The sequence below is a fragment of the Thalassophryne amazonica genome, chromosome 9 (genome assembly GCF_902500255.1).
Source record: "Thalassophryne amazonica chromosome 9, fThaAma1.1, whole genome shotgun sequence".
NCBI classification, from domain to species: Eukaryota; Metazoa; Chordata; class Actinopteri; order Batrachoidiformes; family Batrachoididae; genus Thalassophryne; species Thalassophryne amazonica.
The window spans coordinates 65,796,452-65,812,013 of NC_047111.1; the positions used below are offsets into that span (position 1 = coordinate 65,796,452).

The window sequence follows — 15,562 nt, forward strand, 5'->3', positions numbered from 1 at the left end:
ACGGAAAATACGCTAGCGACAGTGACAGTTGCCGATGCTCACTCAACAATAAAACGCTTCCAAAAAATCTTTGGCAGGCTGAGAGATGTGCAGCAAAGGTCACCGTGCCAGGGAATTAATCCTGGAGATGTTACAAACCATATCCTGCAGCACACTGCCAACACCGTAACTCCTCAACCACCAGTGTGATGTGCTGATTTCTAAATATTTGCTGTGTTAGAGCTTTACATTACTTTAACTGGAAAGCACTCAGTGCATACCTCCACCAACGCCACATATGTTCAGGAAACTATTCTGGATAAAAATCAAAATAAAATTCCTCATTTTCTAAGACATAATTTTCATCAACATGCTTTCACAACTTTTTGAGTTAATGTTAAACATTCTTCTGGATCTCTGTTCCAGAGTATACTCCGGATCCCCTCCAAAATTGAATCACGTGTCTCGAAACAATATCTATCTGTTCACTAAATTTCAGTGAAATCTGTTACTATTTGTGCTATCCTGCTAACGGACAAGCAAACAAACAGGGCATGGAATGTGCCTCAAACCTTTGCACAGTGCAATACTACTTGCATACAATTGACCAATGCTGTTTAAAATAAGAGCTTATCATCACATCCCAGAATGCACAGTGGACACAGTTGTAAATCTGCGTTGCCATGTCTGTACCACCACTGATCCAGGTGTAGTGCTTCCACCCAAAACCATCACCTGTTTCTTTCTGTCATGTTAATGGTTTTTTTTTTGGGTGGGGGGGGGGGTTGCAGCGTAGTCTTGTCTTCTCTTTTGCTTCTCTTTGATTTGTGCCTACTCTTCACCCATGTGTAATTTGTCCTTTCTGCTTTTGCTAACTTTATTTTTCTGCCTTATTTTGTCTTTGCACACATTTCTTTTTTTACCCATCACTCCACCAAGTTCTTTCTCACATGCTGCGCCCCATTCATGATGATGCTGCTGATTTCATCCTCACTTGTGTCCTCCTCATCTTTTATGTCTTTTTTTTTTTTCTTTCTGCCTCAGTATTACCACCAAGTTGGAGCGTGCGCTGGAGAAAGTGGCACCGCTGCTTCGGGAGATTTTCGTGGATTTTGCTCCCTTCCTGTCCAGGACGCTGCTGGGTAGTCATGGGCAGGAACTGCTCATAGAAGGTACAGGTGCTGTACACGGATTCTTTATTTCTAACTGGCGTCTCTGTGTGGAGTCTTCCCATATTCACTGTCCCTCAGTGCCACGTGTGTGAAAGAGCGAGAGCGACACGAGCACGTGCACGCGCGCTTGGTAGTGTATGAGTGGGTGTTTGAGCTTGCTGCTTCACTTGTTCGTCAAGCAGGTCAGTATTTTGCACCACTGTTGCATAGCTAGATAGGCAATGCAAACATGCAGAGATCAGATTATCTTGTAATATTAGCATCCGGCGATAAGTGATAAATGTGAAGCATTCCGCCTTCTGCTAACCTGCTTCGTGGCGTCCTGTTTGATCCACTGTCTTGATGTTGCTCTCTCTCCTCCCGTCTGTTCTTCCCTTCTCTCCTCTCTCTCACTCTGCTGTTTGTTCTGTCTTTTCTGTAGCATGCTTTTCATGAACAGACTGTGCTGGTAGTATACAGTCGCAGAAACTGCTGACACTACAGTGTCTTCTTCCTTTGATGATGTTTTTGTGATCTGCAGCCGGCGTGTTTGTCAGCAAGTGAAGGCTCCTGACTGTGCTGTGTCTCTCTGTGCTGCAGGTCTTGTGTGTATGAAGTCGAGCACATCTGTAGTGGAGCTCGTGATGCTGCTCTGTTCTCAGGTTGGTGACACGCCACAGCTGCTCTCTATGTATTTGGCTGTCTTTTGTGTTACTATGCGTCAACTGTGTTTTTCCAAACGTAGTCATTAAAGACTGAACATCCCGTCCTTTATTTGTCATCTTGACAAGTGATTCTGTTTTTTTTGTTTTTTGTTTTTAATGCACATTAACTGACTAAAACTGATACATACAGGAAACAAAGTTATCAGACCTGACAACTGCAGCACATTATTTGTATTCATTTGTGATTCTGGCTGCACTGCTCTTGAGTTCCCCTTTATATTATGCAACTTAATAATTTACCAACAAAATCAATATTTCCTGCCAAAGTTACAATATTTTCTTTGTATAAAGCCCTGATGTCAGAGCCCCTTGACAACTGTTTCGTTGCTTCTACACAAATGGTTGCAATGTACAAAGTAGGTGCCTTCACTATGGCCTTGTTCATGATCTATTTTTCTAATCCAAAGTTGTGACAATGTTATTTACAACCGAGACAGATACAAATAAACTGCCTGAATGTGGTTGCAGTTGGCCTGCGTCTGACTCCACCACATCATATAATTTTTCACAATGATATTGATTTAAATATTTCTGTATTTATTTTTATGATCTGTACATCGTACATGATGAACACTGAGACCAATCAGGTGGCAAAAGCGGCCATAAAACTGGTGTAAGAACAGTGCAACTGCAGTGTAGGACGCTTTGTGAATAGTGGTGGTGTTTACTGGCACTCCGTGTGTGAACTGATTTGGCATTTCATCACCAAATCACGAAATACATATAAATAACTCAACTTATTTGTTTTATCCGTATCTACTGTACATGAGAATGAAAGAAAATTCCACACCATCACGCTCAAATTGGTCTTCAAAATGCATAAGATAATCTCGAACCTGCTTGAGTGTTGTCATGGAAATGTGATGTCATACTTCTGAGTGCTGTGTGCCATTTAGTTTGTAATAAAACAAAATGACTAACAGGAAATCAAATGGCACAGAGGCCACAGTCTTTGGTGTGTGGTGTGTTTTTGTCGCCTGCACACAGACGTCATGCAATGTGAACATGATGAGGAATGACCCCCCAAAAATGGTGACACATTTCTGATTGGTGTTTTATATTCACTGTAAATGTAGTATATGTATGTAATAATAACAAAGCAAATCAATAAAACATGCTACTACACATATTCTATAAAATATATTTTAGTTACTGGTCAGGCATGTCAGTTTCATAGTATTTGTCTTATAAAAATCAGGTTGTTAGCAAATGGAAGATTGTCAGTCATCTAGGAATGATTTGCTGATGAAAATGTTTTGGAAATTAAGGGATTTCAATATGTGAAGCGCACCACTATTTATATCCAGCGTTGTTAAGTCACCATGCCACATTTGACTACTGAAGGAAATCACTCAGTGATGTTGACATCAACCGCGATTGGTGTGACCTCGTATGTCAAAGAGGATGAACACTATCAGATAAAGTCAACCATGGTTAACATTAAGCATGCCCCCAGTCTGTGAGAACCGCCCTCATCCACAGGAATCATACATAACAGACTTGGTGATGTGCACGCCTTTCCATTGTGACCATCGGGGAGCGCTGCAGAAACGGTGACACAGTTGTTGCGCAACAAACGCTTCAACGAACACTGTAAACATTCTAATTGGTTTAATTTATTTACAGCTAAAATCTTTTTTTTTCATCAGATATTGTCCTGTTTGTGCTCGCACTCAGCCTGTCGTGGCCCAGTGCTCAGATTCAGGATTGAATGGCTCTGCCGCTGCATCACAATCGATAAAAGTGAGAGAATCCAGACCTTCTTTTTAGAGGGTGGAGTTAAAAAAGAGAGGCTGCTCTAGAGTGTGTTAGCATGACCTCATATGCTAAATTCTAACTACGAACGCATAACCACGTATAATACAACTCACGATTGGCTTTTCTTTCTTTTCTTTTAAGTTCCTCTAGTAACAGAAAAAATTTGGTTGGCATGACCTATAATTTGCCATTATAGACTAAATATATGATAGGAAAAAACATACTAAGAAATGGGGGTACCATTCTCCAGCCACACCCATGGATTGCCAGAGTGAGTAATGTCGATAATTATGACCCCCCCCCCCCAAAAAAAAGTTATTATTTTGGAACGTCTGAGTTAATGAAGTGTGCTGTGAGGGAGCTATCGCGGTGAACTGTGTAATGAGTGCATTGCAGATGTAATATAATATGGAGTCGCATGTTTTCCCATGTCAGCAAGGTTACACATAAAACAGCACTTTGTCATCCACATTAACTTGTTTTGGTCAGCTTTTTACTTTTTACACCGAAGCACATGTTGCTGTTCTTCAAGTCAGAATGCCACAAGGGTAATTAATAAGTTCTGTCAGTAGAAAACAGGCATTCAAGTGTAAAGATCTTTAAAACAATTCTCCACAGTCTGATAAGAGACTTACCGCCACACTGCTTCCGACTGCAGGGTTAGATAAATCGCCCATCTTTTTCTTCAATCTTCTCAGTTTGTTTTGTAGGTTTTGTTGTCTTCTGGCTTCCTAAATTCCTTTGATGTCCTTTGATGGAGCTGCTCAGATCTTCACTTGTTTTCCGCTCCATCCCGAATAGCTCTTTTTTTAAGTCTCCATCCAAACAGCGACTGCTGTCATCTTCAGCCGCTTTCCTCACTGCACCTCCCTCTCGCTGCTCCCTTAGCAATCTTTGGCTGGCTCCTCATCAGCACGTATTGTATTACCCACTGGCTCCAGCCCGGGCGGCCATTAGAGGCCCACAAGCACTAACACTAGCCCAGATATTGATCCTGCGGATGGGGAATGTAACGGGAGATGCTCCCACGTGTCCTTCACAACCTTAAGAGCTAATGGAGCACTGATAGTTCTGGGCTTTCAGCGATGCTCTTACGTTGCTCTGCAGAGTGTGCACACAAACACACACACACAAAAAACAACAGTTACACAAACTCACAGGGTTGTGTCTTCAGCGATATTTAGAACGCTCTCAACATGTTTGATGAGCTTTTATGTTGAGCCGTTTCTGTGCTATTGCACCTTTTTTAAAAACTTGTGAATGCTGTCACACTGTGCGTATGTCGATCTTCTCCCTGTAGGAGTGGCAAAACTCCATTCAGAAGAATGCTGGGCTGGCCTTCATCGAGCTCATCAATGAGGGGAGGTAATCCATTATATGACTGATGGCACCGCCGACATTATCTGTGTAATTTGCGCAGTAGAACCAGTGTTCCTGTCTGTCCCTCACACAGCCTTAATGAGGAGTTTGAATCATTGCAGAGCCATCGGGTTTACAGCTGGCTTGTGATTTTTTTTTTTTTAAACGTGTGTCAGATTTGTTGTTCTCTTTCAGAGTTTCTCTGTCTCTCTGTTGCCAGACTTCTCTGTCACGCCATGAAGGATCATATTGTGCGAGTTGCAAATGAAGCAGAGTTCATCCTGAACAGACAGCGAGCCGAAGATGTTCACAAACACGCAGAGTTTGAGGTGCACATCAGACGTGTTTGTTGTGGTTACAGGATGGTGTAAATGTGTTTTGTGTAATAAAAAAAAATTATAATTATTGTTGTGTCAATAAACGATCCACTTTAAAACCCAGTTAAAAAAAATAATGCTTCAGAGGATTAAGCATGTTTTATTAAAGAAAGTATCAGATCTTTTCAGAAGAATAAAACCTGATTACTTGCACTGCGCACATATAAATGCTGCAATGTGAAACATTTTGGGACACATAATCATCATTGTTACTCATACCATTTGATTACAAATGATTTACCAATTGATATTCATTTTATTGGTTGTGGAGATATCCCAGAAAATGTTTTTTTACGGGACTATATTTAACAACCTTGTCTTTTTACCTATCCACTCCAAAATGTAGTCACTTGGAGCCTCTTGCCCATGGAGGTTTCCTACCAATTCTGCTGAAAATCTGCTCAAGTGTTGGACTTATTTTGTACACAGACACATATGCGCAATTACAATATTGATAATAATCAATGAATAATAAACTGGGCAACATGTTGTTGTAAAACCATAAAATCATCCCAGATGTATTTGTTTTGTAATAACATGTATTAAGGGCTTTATCATAAATGATTTCACATTTTTATTATTTTTTCATTATCTTTGCTTTGACTTATTTTTTTAATTGCTTACAATTTTAAAATTGGTTATATTTTCTGAGTAAAATTGGTGTTTGAGTTATAGTGCATTTTTTTGACTTCTGTTTGGGCTAACGTAACGAACATGGCTTTTAAAAATATAAAAAAGGTGGGAAAACACACTCTCAGTAATAATTACCTTTAAGCTAATATTCATAAATATGGACTAATTGGCGGGGGGGGGCGATATAATTATAGGATATAATAAAGATAGCAAAGTCATGGTAAATTGGGAGAAAATATAAATGATTCAATGCATTCCTTAAAATAAGTAAAAACACTTCATAATATGTATTTTAAAAAAGCTTCTGTGTAGGCTCTCAGTTGTCCAGGTAGTTTCCATAGTAGAGAAGCTTGAATCTTCGACTGGACTGGGTTGCTTGACACGAGGACGTTTCGCTTCAAATCGCAGAAGCTTCCTCAGCTAAAAACAGAGCAGAGAGCAAGAATTTTAACTGAGGAAGCTTCTGCGATTTGAAGCGAAACATCCTCGCGTCAAGCAACCCAGTCCAGTCGAAGATTCAAGCTTCTCTACTATTTTAAAAAAGAGATAAATAGTCATGTGGTTTTAGAATAAAAATTTTAGCACATTTTATGCTTTGAATGTTGATGTACTTTTAAAAATACATAAATGTATTTTTTATTTTTGCACTTGTTTTATTCAGGGATGTTAAAGTGAGAGCAAAATCGTTACCCCCCATAGCTTATTAACACTCAGATAGATTCACATTCACACGTGGAAGCTGCTCAGAAAACAAACAAACAAAAAACCCTCATAAGCAGCTTTGCTCAAGAGCACTTAGTAGTGGTAATGAGGGTGTAACAATAGCTGTGTGTCAATATTATGTGCATAGATATTATCTGTAACGCTTGTCACAGCATTTAATCAGCCTTGCCTAAATTTCTTGTTGTTTTTCGCTACCTTCCTTCTGCACACTCCCATCGTCAGTTTTGATGTTCCTCGTTTTCTTCTCCAGTCTAACTGTGCTCAGTATGCTGCTGACCGGCGGGAGGAGGAGAAAATGTGCGATCACCTCATCAGCGCTGCAAAGCACAGAGATCACGTGACTGCCAACCAGCTGAAACAGAAGATCCTCAACATCCTGACCAATAAGCACGGAGCGTGGGGGACGATGTCGCAGAGGTGAACGCGCATTTAGAGTGTTGCTCTCAGTACTGTCACACGTAACTTCAGCTTTAACCTCAACTGTATTGTCCCTGAAAGAAAATTCCTTCTTGCATCATATGAAACACAAAATTATGTTTTAAAAAATTATATATATCTCCACTAAAATTACCCACTCTTATCTTTGCTCCACCCCTTTTCTGTATTTAGCCAATTACATGACTTCTGGCGTCTAGATTACTGGGAGGATGACCTGAGGAGGAGGCGGAGATTTGTGCGAAACGCTTTTGGATCCACTCACGCCAACGTGTCACTCAAAGCTTTGGAAGACTACGGTCAGTAACACACTATATTACAGAAAAAAAAAATATGAAAACCTACTCGTCTCACATTCGCACAATCAAAACAGGCACAGAGGAGGAGGAGGAGGGGCTTAAGTCCAAGAAGAATTTCCGCAGCCAATCAGTGGTCACGCAGAACCCGGAGGCAGAGCTGATGCTGGAGGGAGACGACGACGCCGTCAGTCTACTGCAGGAAAAAGAGATTGATAACCTTGCTGGTGAGAGAAACACACACACACACACACACGTCAACGCAGTGCTGCAGTGTGACTAAACTGTAAACTTTCTTATTTGTAGTTCGTTTCCTTCCACGACTTTTTACGTCCAGAGGCAAGTTGGTCCTGTGGGGATTTTGCAACTGCACTAACTAGCCTTCAGAATTTTTCTTTTTTTTTTATCACTTGAGAATTCACCTGGCAACTATGTAACCTTCTAAAAGTTGATACTGATGAAGATTAAAGAAACAAAACAACTTCCCCCTGATGGGTTTTTCATGGCAGTGACTAGAAGAAACAAATCTATACTAACATAAATTACCTGTAATCCAGATTGTTGTGCACGAGGGTTGGGGTGTTTTACAGTTATTCAATTTCAGTTCTATTGATGATCGCAACTAACTCTGATTCATAATACTGGCATTCTGCATACGGTGGGTTTAAGATCAGTTTGAGATTTTTTTTCATCAATAGAAAAATGAATTTGGCGATCTGGTGAATTGAACATGGTGTAAATGTTGGGCAGAATTGATCAGTTTCACTGACAGGAAATAACTTGTTTCAATTCTGCTCACAGTTGACCCCAGCTCTCTTGGGCACTGCATTAATTTTCTGTCTTGTATGCTGATTGCTAATCATTGTGACTTAGTGGCCTGAACAAATGCAGCAGAAAGATGTGAATAATGGTTTTGTCTCCACAGGCCCGGTGGTGCTGAGTACTCCCGCTCAGCTGGTAGCTCCAGTGGTGGTCGCCCGTGGCACTCTGTCCATCACCACCACTGAGATCTACTTTGAAGTGGATGAAGTGGATTCTGCATTCAAGAAGATTGATGCTAAAGTATGGCAACCCTGTTATTTATTATTGATACATCTATAACACACTTTTAATGACTCCTTAAGGGAAATGACAGTCAATCCAGTGTGAACTGAAGTAGATGGAGCAGAGAATGTTTTTTAACACTGATTGTCAATTTTTTTGGAATAGGTTTGGATTTTTATTTTGAGCAGCATTCACATCTCCAAAACCCAACAATCCGCTGTATCTCTGAAATAATATAAAAGCTGATGATGTTTCAGCATTTTTATTTTTTATTTTTTTCATTAAGATTAATCAAATGTACCTCTAACTACTAAAATACATACAGACTGATATTATATATGTACATTATGGGGCCACAGTTACACCTGTGCACAGCGAGCGATGGGTCATGCAGAGTTATTGTTGTCAATCCTGTGTGTCCATCTATGTGTGCACTAAATTTTGGACCAAGGGCAATGTGATTTGGTTTTTGGGAAGGTCAAAATCAAGGTCACAGTATAAGGTAAAAACTTTGGCCCATTGCTTATTTTATAGGTTTTTTTTTTTTTTTTTTTTTTTTTTTTTGAATTGCTATTTTGAGGAATTGGTTAAATATGCTTTTGGTTACCATCCCATTTACACCTAGTCCACGATGAGTTGCGATAAAAAAAAATGGCCCTTGCCCCCAGTGTAAATAGAGCATACTATGAAACAATAATGTGAATTCAAATATCATCTTACTGTTGGTTGCATGACCTTGTGAGCTTAGGTGATCATGAATTGTTAACCTCATTTAAAAGAGCTGTTTTATTTTGAAGAATTGGTTAGAGATATGGTTATGGACATGAATAAACATTAAATGAAGTTACACATTACCTTTGTTCACATGGTGTTTGACCATGGACAACCTAGAATGGTCAGAAACAAAAATTTGGTGTTGTGTGAGTCAAGGATGAAGTGGTCGTAAATAATGATGTACTGTTTGGGCTGTGATTGGTGCAGCTGTGGTGATCATCCATCATAACCTACAGAGAAATATAATATACCAGAGGAAGTAATGTATGTGGAATTATATTTTAGTTTGCTGTACAAATTAATAAATTCAAAGCTGTGTCTACTCTTTGCAGGTCCTGGCATACTCAGAGGGTCTGCATGGCAAGTGGATGTTCAGCGAGATCCGAGCCGTGTTCTCCAGGCGATACCTGCTGCAGAATACCGGCTTAGAGGTCTTCATGGCCAACCGAAGTAAGGCTGTGGCATTCTGTGAAATGGATTACAGTAGTTTTACATGTTGATTTCAAAACTTTTTTCACTGCTTTAAATTAGTTGCTGTCAGTACGGCAACAATGCCAAATGTGTAATTACAGTAATGTGGCAAATGTGTAAATAAAGCAGCGATTTTCCCCCAACACTGGTTGTAACAAGTCAACAAAATTTAATTAAACTGTAAATTAAAAAGTGTAGAATAAAATTTATCGCCACAACCAGTGCCAATGATGACTTCATTCTGTCGATAATTAATAACCAGTAAAGGTCACATTAATTCTGTGAGCATGTAATGTGAAATATTCCATTACATTTTGTATGGATAAGATTATAACAACATTGTAAATGCATCTGTGTTTTACAATACCATCCTTGTCTCAATCTCTAACATAAAAACAAAAGATGACAATCTTTTGTTTTTATGTTTTCTCAATTCCTTCACAAGTCAAACTAATGTCTCCATCATAAGTTGTCTATGAAATGTATTTGTTGCCACAGATTGGCAGTAATCAATGATTGATTATAATGCGTCTTCCTCTCTCCAGCATCTGTGATGTTCAACTTTCCTGACCAGGCCACCGTGAAAAGGGTGGTCTACAGTCTCCCACGGGTGGGTGTGGGAACGAGCTACGGCCTGCCACAAGCCAGGTAGGTGTGTGCTTGCCTTTCAGTTAGTTCAGTGTCACCCATGCCCCGTTTTCCATGTGCAGCTACAGTTGCATCAGGAAGGGCATCTGGGGTAAAGCTTGTCAAATGAACATGCAAATCCATACTGGACCTGAGCAAGAAAGGGAGAAGCCAAAACAAATGAGTTTATGTTGAAAAGAAAATATAGCAGACTTTATTTGTGTGTGGATGTAAAAAAAAATATTAAACTTCTTAGTAATTGCCTGATTGCTACCAAAAGTGATATGTGTGTTAGGCATAGCGACCCCAAGATGTCTGTTGAGTTTTGGGGTTAAGAGCAAAATCACTGATCTGTACTTTGTAAAAAGCCATGTGCAAAAAAGCATCACTTATCAATGGTTATCTTATCAATGTTTACCCAAGGTGCCATGTACTAGTGTCCTAAAATTCTGCCTTTGTTGAGAGTATAAAGAATTACTAGCTATGCTTGCATGTAGGATTTTTTTAAAACAGAAATAAATCACTTCCGTCACTGATTGAGAAAAATTGTTGACATGAGGAAAACGTTCTCAGTTAAAGTTTCCATATCCTGAGTAGTTGAGTTTGAATAAATATTATGACATGTTTAAACAAGGTTTTCACAAATGGTGTCCTGCACATCTGAAAATGTATCTGCTGTGTAGTCTTCCCTCAACTAATAATGTTCCACTGAAATTCCAGCAAGTACTACACACAGTGTGTGAAGTTTATGTAATGGCGCAAACAAGGTCACAGTGGTAGTGGGGGGGGATCTAAAAAAGCTGAAGATGATCTGGTCAGACCTTCCCATGGTTGAGCTTTTCCTGCCAAACAGAGTGTCAAAGATGTGCACACCACCTCTTTCATTCCAAATCAAACTTTTATTTCTGTTTGGATGGGCATTGTAAATGGCAGAAAGCATGTTTTTGTGTGTGTTTAGGCGGATTTCCTTAGCCACTCCTCGTCAGCTGTTTAAATCCTCCAACATGACGCAGCGCTGGCAGAGGAGAGAGATCTCCAACTTTGAGTACCTCATGTTCCTCAACACTATTGCAGGTACACACAACAAGTCCTTATTGCTTTATGTTACTGTGGAATTTATTCTCTGAATAATAAAATAATACAGATAAGCTTGTGAATAAATAGTTAGCTTCTCATTAACACCACTTCAGATTTTTTTTTTTTTTGTGCTTTCATCTAAAAACTACTTCATTTGAAACAACATTCCATTCTGTGTGGGATCACATGCTGTACAACATTTTTTCTACGTTCCATTCATGTGCATTTTATCATGACGTATCACTGATGTTTTTGGACCTTATCACAGTGGCCACTTCAATAATGTGATGTGCACTGATGTCTCTCGCTGTGATGCACAAAAATAACTGCACAGCCATTCTTCATCGCCGTTGTTTGGTTTCCTTGCTGAATAAAGAAGTCTGTGTTTAAAGAGAGTTTGCTGGTTTTAAAGAGACCACATAAAGAAACAAGAAGATGCGAGTTGAGATAAAACTTGTCATCTACTTTCTCTTTGAATAACTGACTCACATTAAACAATAAATTCTGAAAGGTACAGGATTATATTTATATTACATCAGTGACACCTCTAAATATATATCCATTAAAAAAAATACATGAAGAAAGCTTTGGATAGTTTGCTGGTGTGTAGAAGTGTATTTTATCACATTAACATAGAAGCTGACTGGTATATTTTTAGTGCAGCACTGCTTTGGTTTACTGATGAAGCTTTTGAATATGAGCATGCTTTATAATGCTGGAGGGTGTGATCTTTAAACCACAAGGTGATGTTAGCCATTTTGTTACTTTGATAATGTGTTTATACAGCATTACCTACAGTGCCCTCCAAAAGTATTGAAACACTTATTATTTCACACATTTTAATTTGTTTCTGTCATTTCAAATAAAAAAATACAAGAAATGCAAAAAATACACATTTCTAAAATTATCTTCCTTAAACTCAAACTGAAAGTAAATCTCTGCAACTTGATATAAAAGCCAAGATGATGGGTTGCGTAAGTAATGGAACACTTTGGTATAATACCTGTAAATAATCAGTTTTATTGCCAGTTTTCTTCAGACAAGTCAGGGGATGGATACATGAACATTTCCAAGTCACTGAATATGTCTTGGACTTTATATCACTTATGAAGAAATACAAACAGTATTGCACTCTGGTAACTCTGTATGAAGTAGACAGTTCTCAAAAACTGAGTGACTGTGCAAGAAGAAGAGTGAGGAAAGCCACCAAGACACCCAGACAACCCAAACAAGAGGTTCTAGGCTTCTCTGGCTGTGATTCAAGAAATTGTGCATGTTTTACATTTTGTATCACCTACAGCTTCACAATGAAGTGGTATAGAGGACTGCCTTTCCCTAAAACATCAAATATGAATTAAATGGATTCTCATTTTAATTCCCACAGATCGATTCATACATCCAAACATCGATTTTATATATATATGCACTTCTTGCCAGCGTTATAACAGCGTGCCTGAAAAAAATCACTCTGCAGTTGGGCCATTACACTTTTTCAAGTAATAGTGAGTTATAAGGTAATAGGGGAGGATTCTCCCCTGGAATGACTGGGCCATTCCAGAGGAGAATGGCCCAGTCTCCCCTATAAAAGTTGCAACTGCAGTTGCACGTTGATTGTGGACACACTGGTTCTGATTTCAAAGCAGCACGTCCACAGGTTATTCATCAACCTCTGTCAAAGCCATTTAAAGATGCTAATCATGACAACCGAGAATCATCTGCTATTAAATTCACACAGTAGCTTTTTTTTCCATTCCTCATAATGTGCCTTCTCCATGAGACAGCGCATGAAGGTTGTCTGGTGTGAACTGTGGGAGAACGTTTTCCATAGTCACGTTCTCCTGCTGCAGGACTCGGGAGAACTTTTTCCCAGCGCCCACGGGCCATTCTCCCCTGGAAAAGTTTTTAATTTATAACTCCCTAAAACACTATTACCTGCATTTGGGAGCGAAATTTTGAGAAGTAGTATTAATATGTTGCATGACTAGACAATTAGGTAACAGCTCAAAAAAAACAGTTGTAATAACGCTAACCCAAATTGATATCCGATTGAATCAAATCGAAATAATCTATTCTGAATCTTAAGAATCGGAATAGAATAGATTCTTGAAATTTGAATTGATACCCAGCCCTATGCAACAAGTATGTTTCTGATAGAGTCACACATATGATGTAAACTTCATAGCAAAATTCCCCTTCAGGCCCAAATTTGACCAGGGGCAGTCCTTATTAATTATTACTTTCTAGTTGTTGCATAAAACTAGAATGTAATGTATTCCTCCACACAACCCTGCAGAAAGGATTATGTATAAAGGGAGCTGAAGCAGATGCTTCTTTTTATCTCTTTTTGTTTCTCTCAGTGTATGTGGGGTTTTGAAGTTACATGTATCTTCTTTGTCCGTTTCTTTCATTTCCAAAGACTACGCCTGGTAGCCTTTAGGCTGGAATAATAGAAATTATTAAAGTCAAATATGTAGTGAGCCATACTGTGCACGTACACTCTAAGGATAAGAGACACTGTGAAACATCATGTGGCAGAACTGTAGTGAGTGAATGTATCTGTGCATTCACAATGTGATGTTTTTGTTTTTCTTCTCCTGTCTGATTTTGCTCCTGCAGGGAGGACCTATAATGACTTGAACCAGTACCCTGTCTTTCCCTGGGTCTTGACCAATTATGATTCAGAAGAGCTGGATCTCACTCTACCTGGCAACTTCAGAGATCTTTCCAAAGTGAAAACACACCACACTCATCACACCCAAAATAATTGTGCAGTATGATGTGATGTATATGATGTAGTGACATGAAACTACTGTAATAAAATAGAGGTCATTACAGGCCCACTCACTGATTTGATCAAGAGTTTAGTAGGACTCAGTAGGTTAACTACATCTCAAACATACAGTGTAATATTACTTTATGGAATTCTAATAACTGTTGGAGTCACAGTGAGGAGAAAAGTGGACTTTTTTCAAATATTTACCACATTTACACTTCAAATTTACAGTTTCCTCTTCTGTTATCTAGTATTTCAAAATCCTACTTTGTTCTAATTCTGAAAGTAGAAAAAATATATATATTTTTTTGTGACAGACCCTGTTCTAGTGGTCAAAGATAATCAAATGTGAGTTGGGTTAACATGACATATACTTTACTGGGCAAACGTATACATATAAGATGTCCAAAATTGTATTTGATTTTTTTTTCTGCATAGAATCAATATAATATCCAATTGGAAATGGCTAAAAGTTCCCCCTTTTTTGTTTTATTTCACTGATATACTAATGCTGTTATTAAGTTACAAACATTATTTTCAGCTATATGTATGTGTATATATATATATATATATATATATATATATATATATATATATATCCTGATTTCAGTGATGTATTACTCCGAATGTAACAATACACAGTTCTTGATGAGCAGTCATTAATGACATTAATATTAAAAACTGATTAAATACAAGCTGAATTTTTGTTTAAATTGCAGGTGACAACTGAAAATGAACTAGTTTTAATAGCTCAAAGAAATTAGTGTGAAATGTGTTCACTTATTTCTTGTATTTTGCTATATTTATGAATATTAAGGGGTTTTTTTATTTCACAGAATCATGATTTAGCAGGCTAGCTGCAACAATTTGCAACATGCCAAAAATGTATCCTAGTATGTACATATTAGTACATTTTACTGTAACACAGTTCTTTGTGCAACAAAGTTTAAGAGGTGAAGAAACAAAAATACAAACTCTTTTGTGACAGCTCAAACATTTTTACAGATTAACAAATTATTTATAAAACCCTGGTTATACCAACAACAGACTGGTGGGGAGCAGCTATCAGTCACAGCCTCTTTTCTTAGCCTTTTCTGGGATTAAAATATCAATTGATGGCTCTTTGAATACCAGCTTTTTGAAAACTGTGTTTTATTACATTTTAGAGGGTGGAGATTGATATATGTAAGTAATCGATAGGGATGCACCGATCCCAATACCGGTATTCCATATTTATTTACTCGTACTTTTAATCATAAATGTCTCCGACACTCCATGACCTGATACCACTTTACAGCAGTGTGATGTCAACCTCTCAACATGGGATTTTCACGCTCACACTTCGAAATTTCCGGACTAT

The 15,562-nt window shown here is 38.5% G+C and overlaps 1 protein-coding gene across 17 annotated transcripts in view; it reads left to right on the forward strand.

Moving 5' to 3' along the window:
- The window catches only part of nbeaa (neurobeachin a), a 361,602-nt gene that overhangs the window by 318,571 nt on the left and 27,469 nt on the right, over positions 1–15,562 (forward strand). For 9 of the 17 annotated variants that reach the window (XM_034178240.1, XM_034178258.1, XM_034178257.1 and 6 more), the window contains 12 exons: positions 1,024–1,157; positions 1,731–1,792; positions 4,914–4,978; positions 5,193–5,301; positions 6,956–7,122; positions 7,315–7,439; positions 7,514–7,663; positions 8,362–8,498; positions 9,587–9,704; positions 10,271–10,373; positions 11,311–11,426; positions 14,046–14,158. In XM_034178240.1, the coding sequence (XP_034034131.1) occupies positions 1,024–1,157; positions 1,731–1,792; positions 4,914–4,978; positions 5,193–5,301; positions 6,956–7,122; positions 7,315–7,439; positions 7,514–7,663; positions 8,362–8,498; positions 9,587–9,704; positions 10,271–10,373; positions 11,311–11,426; positions 14,046–14,158 (1,399 nt within the window). The remainder of the gene's footprint in view (positions 1–1,023; positions 1,158–1,730; positions 1,793–4,913; positions 4,979–5,192; positions 5,302–6,955; positions 7,123–7,314; positions 7,440–7,513; positions 7,664–8,361; positions 8,499–9,586; positions 9,705–10,270; positions 10,374–11,310; positions 11,427–14,045; positions 14,159–15,562) is intronic. The other 8 variants (XM_034178254.1, XM_034178256.1, XM_034178255.1 and 5 more) reach the window with 2 other exon arrangements.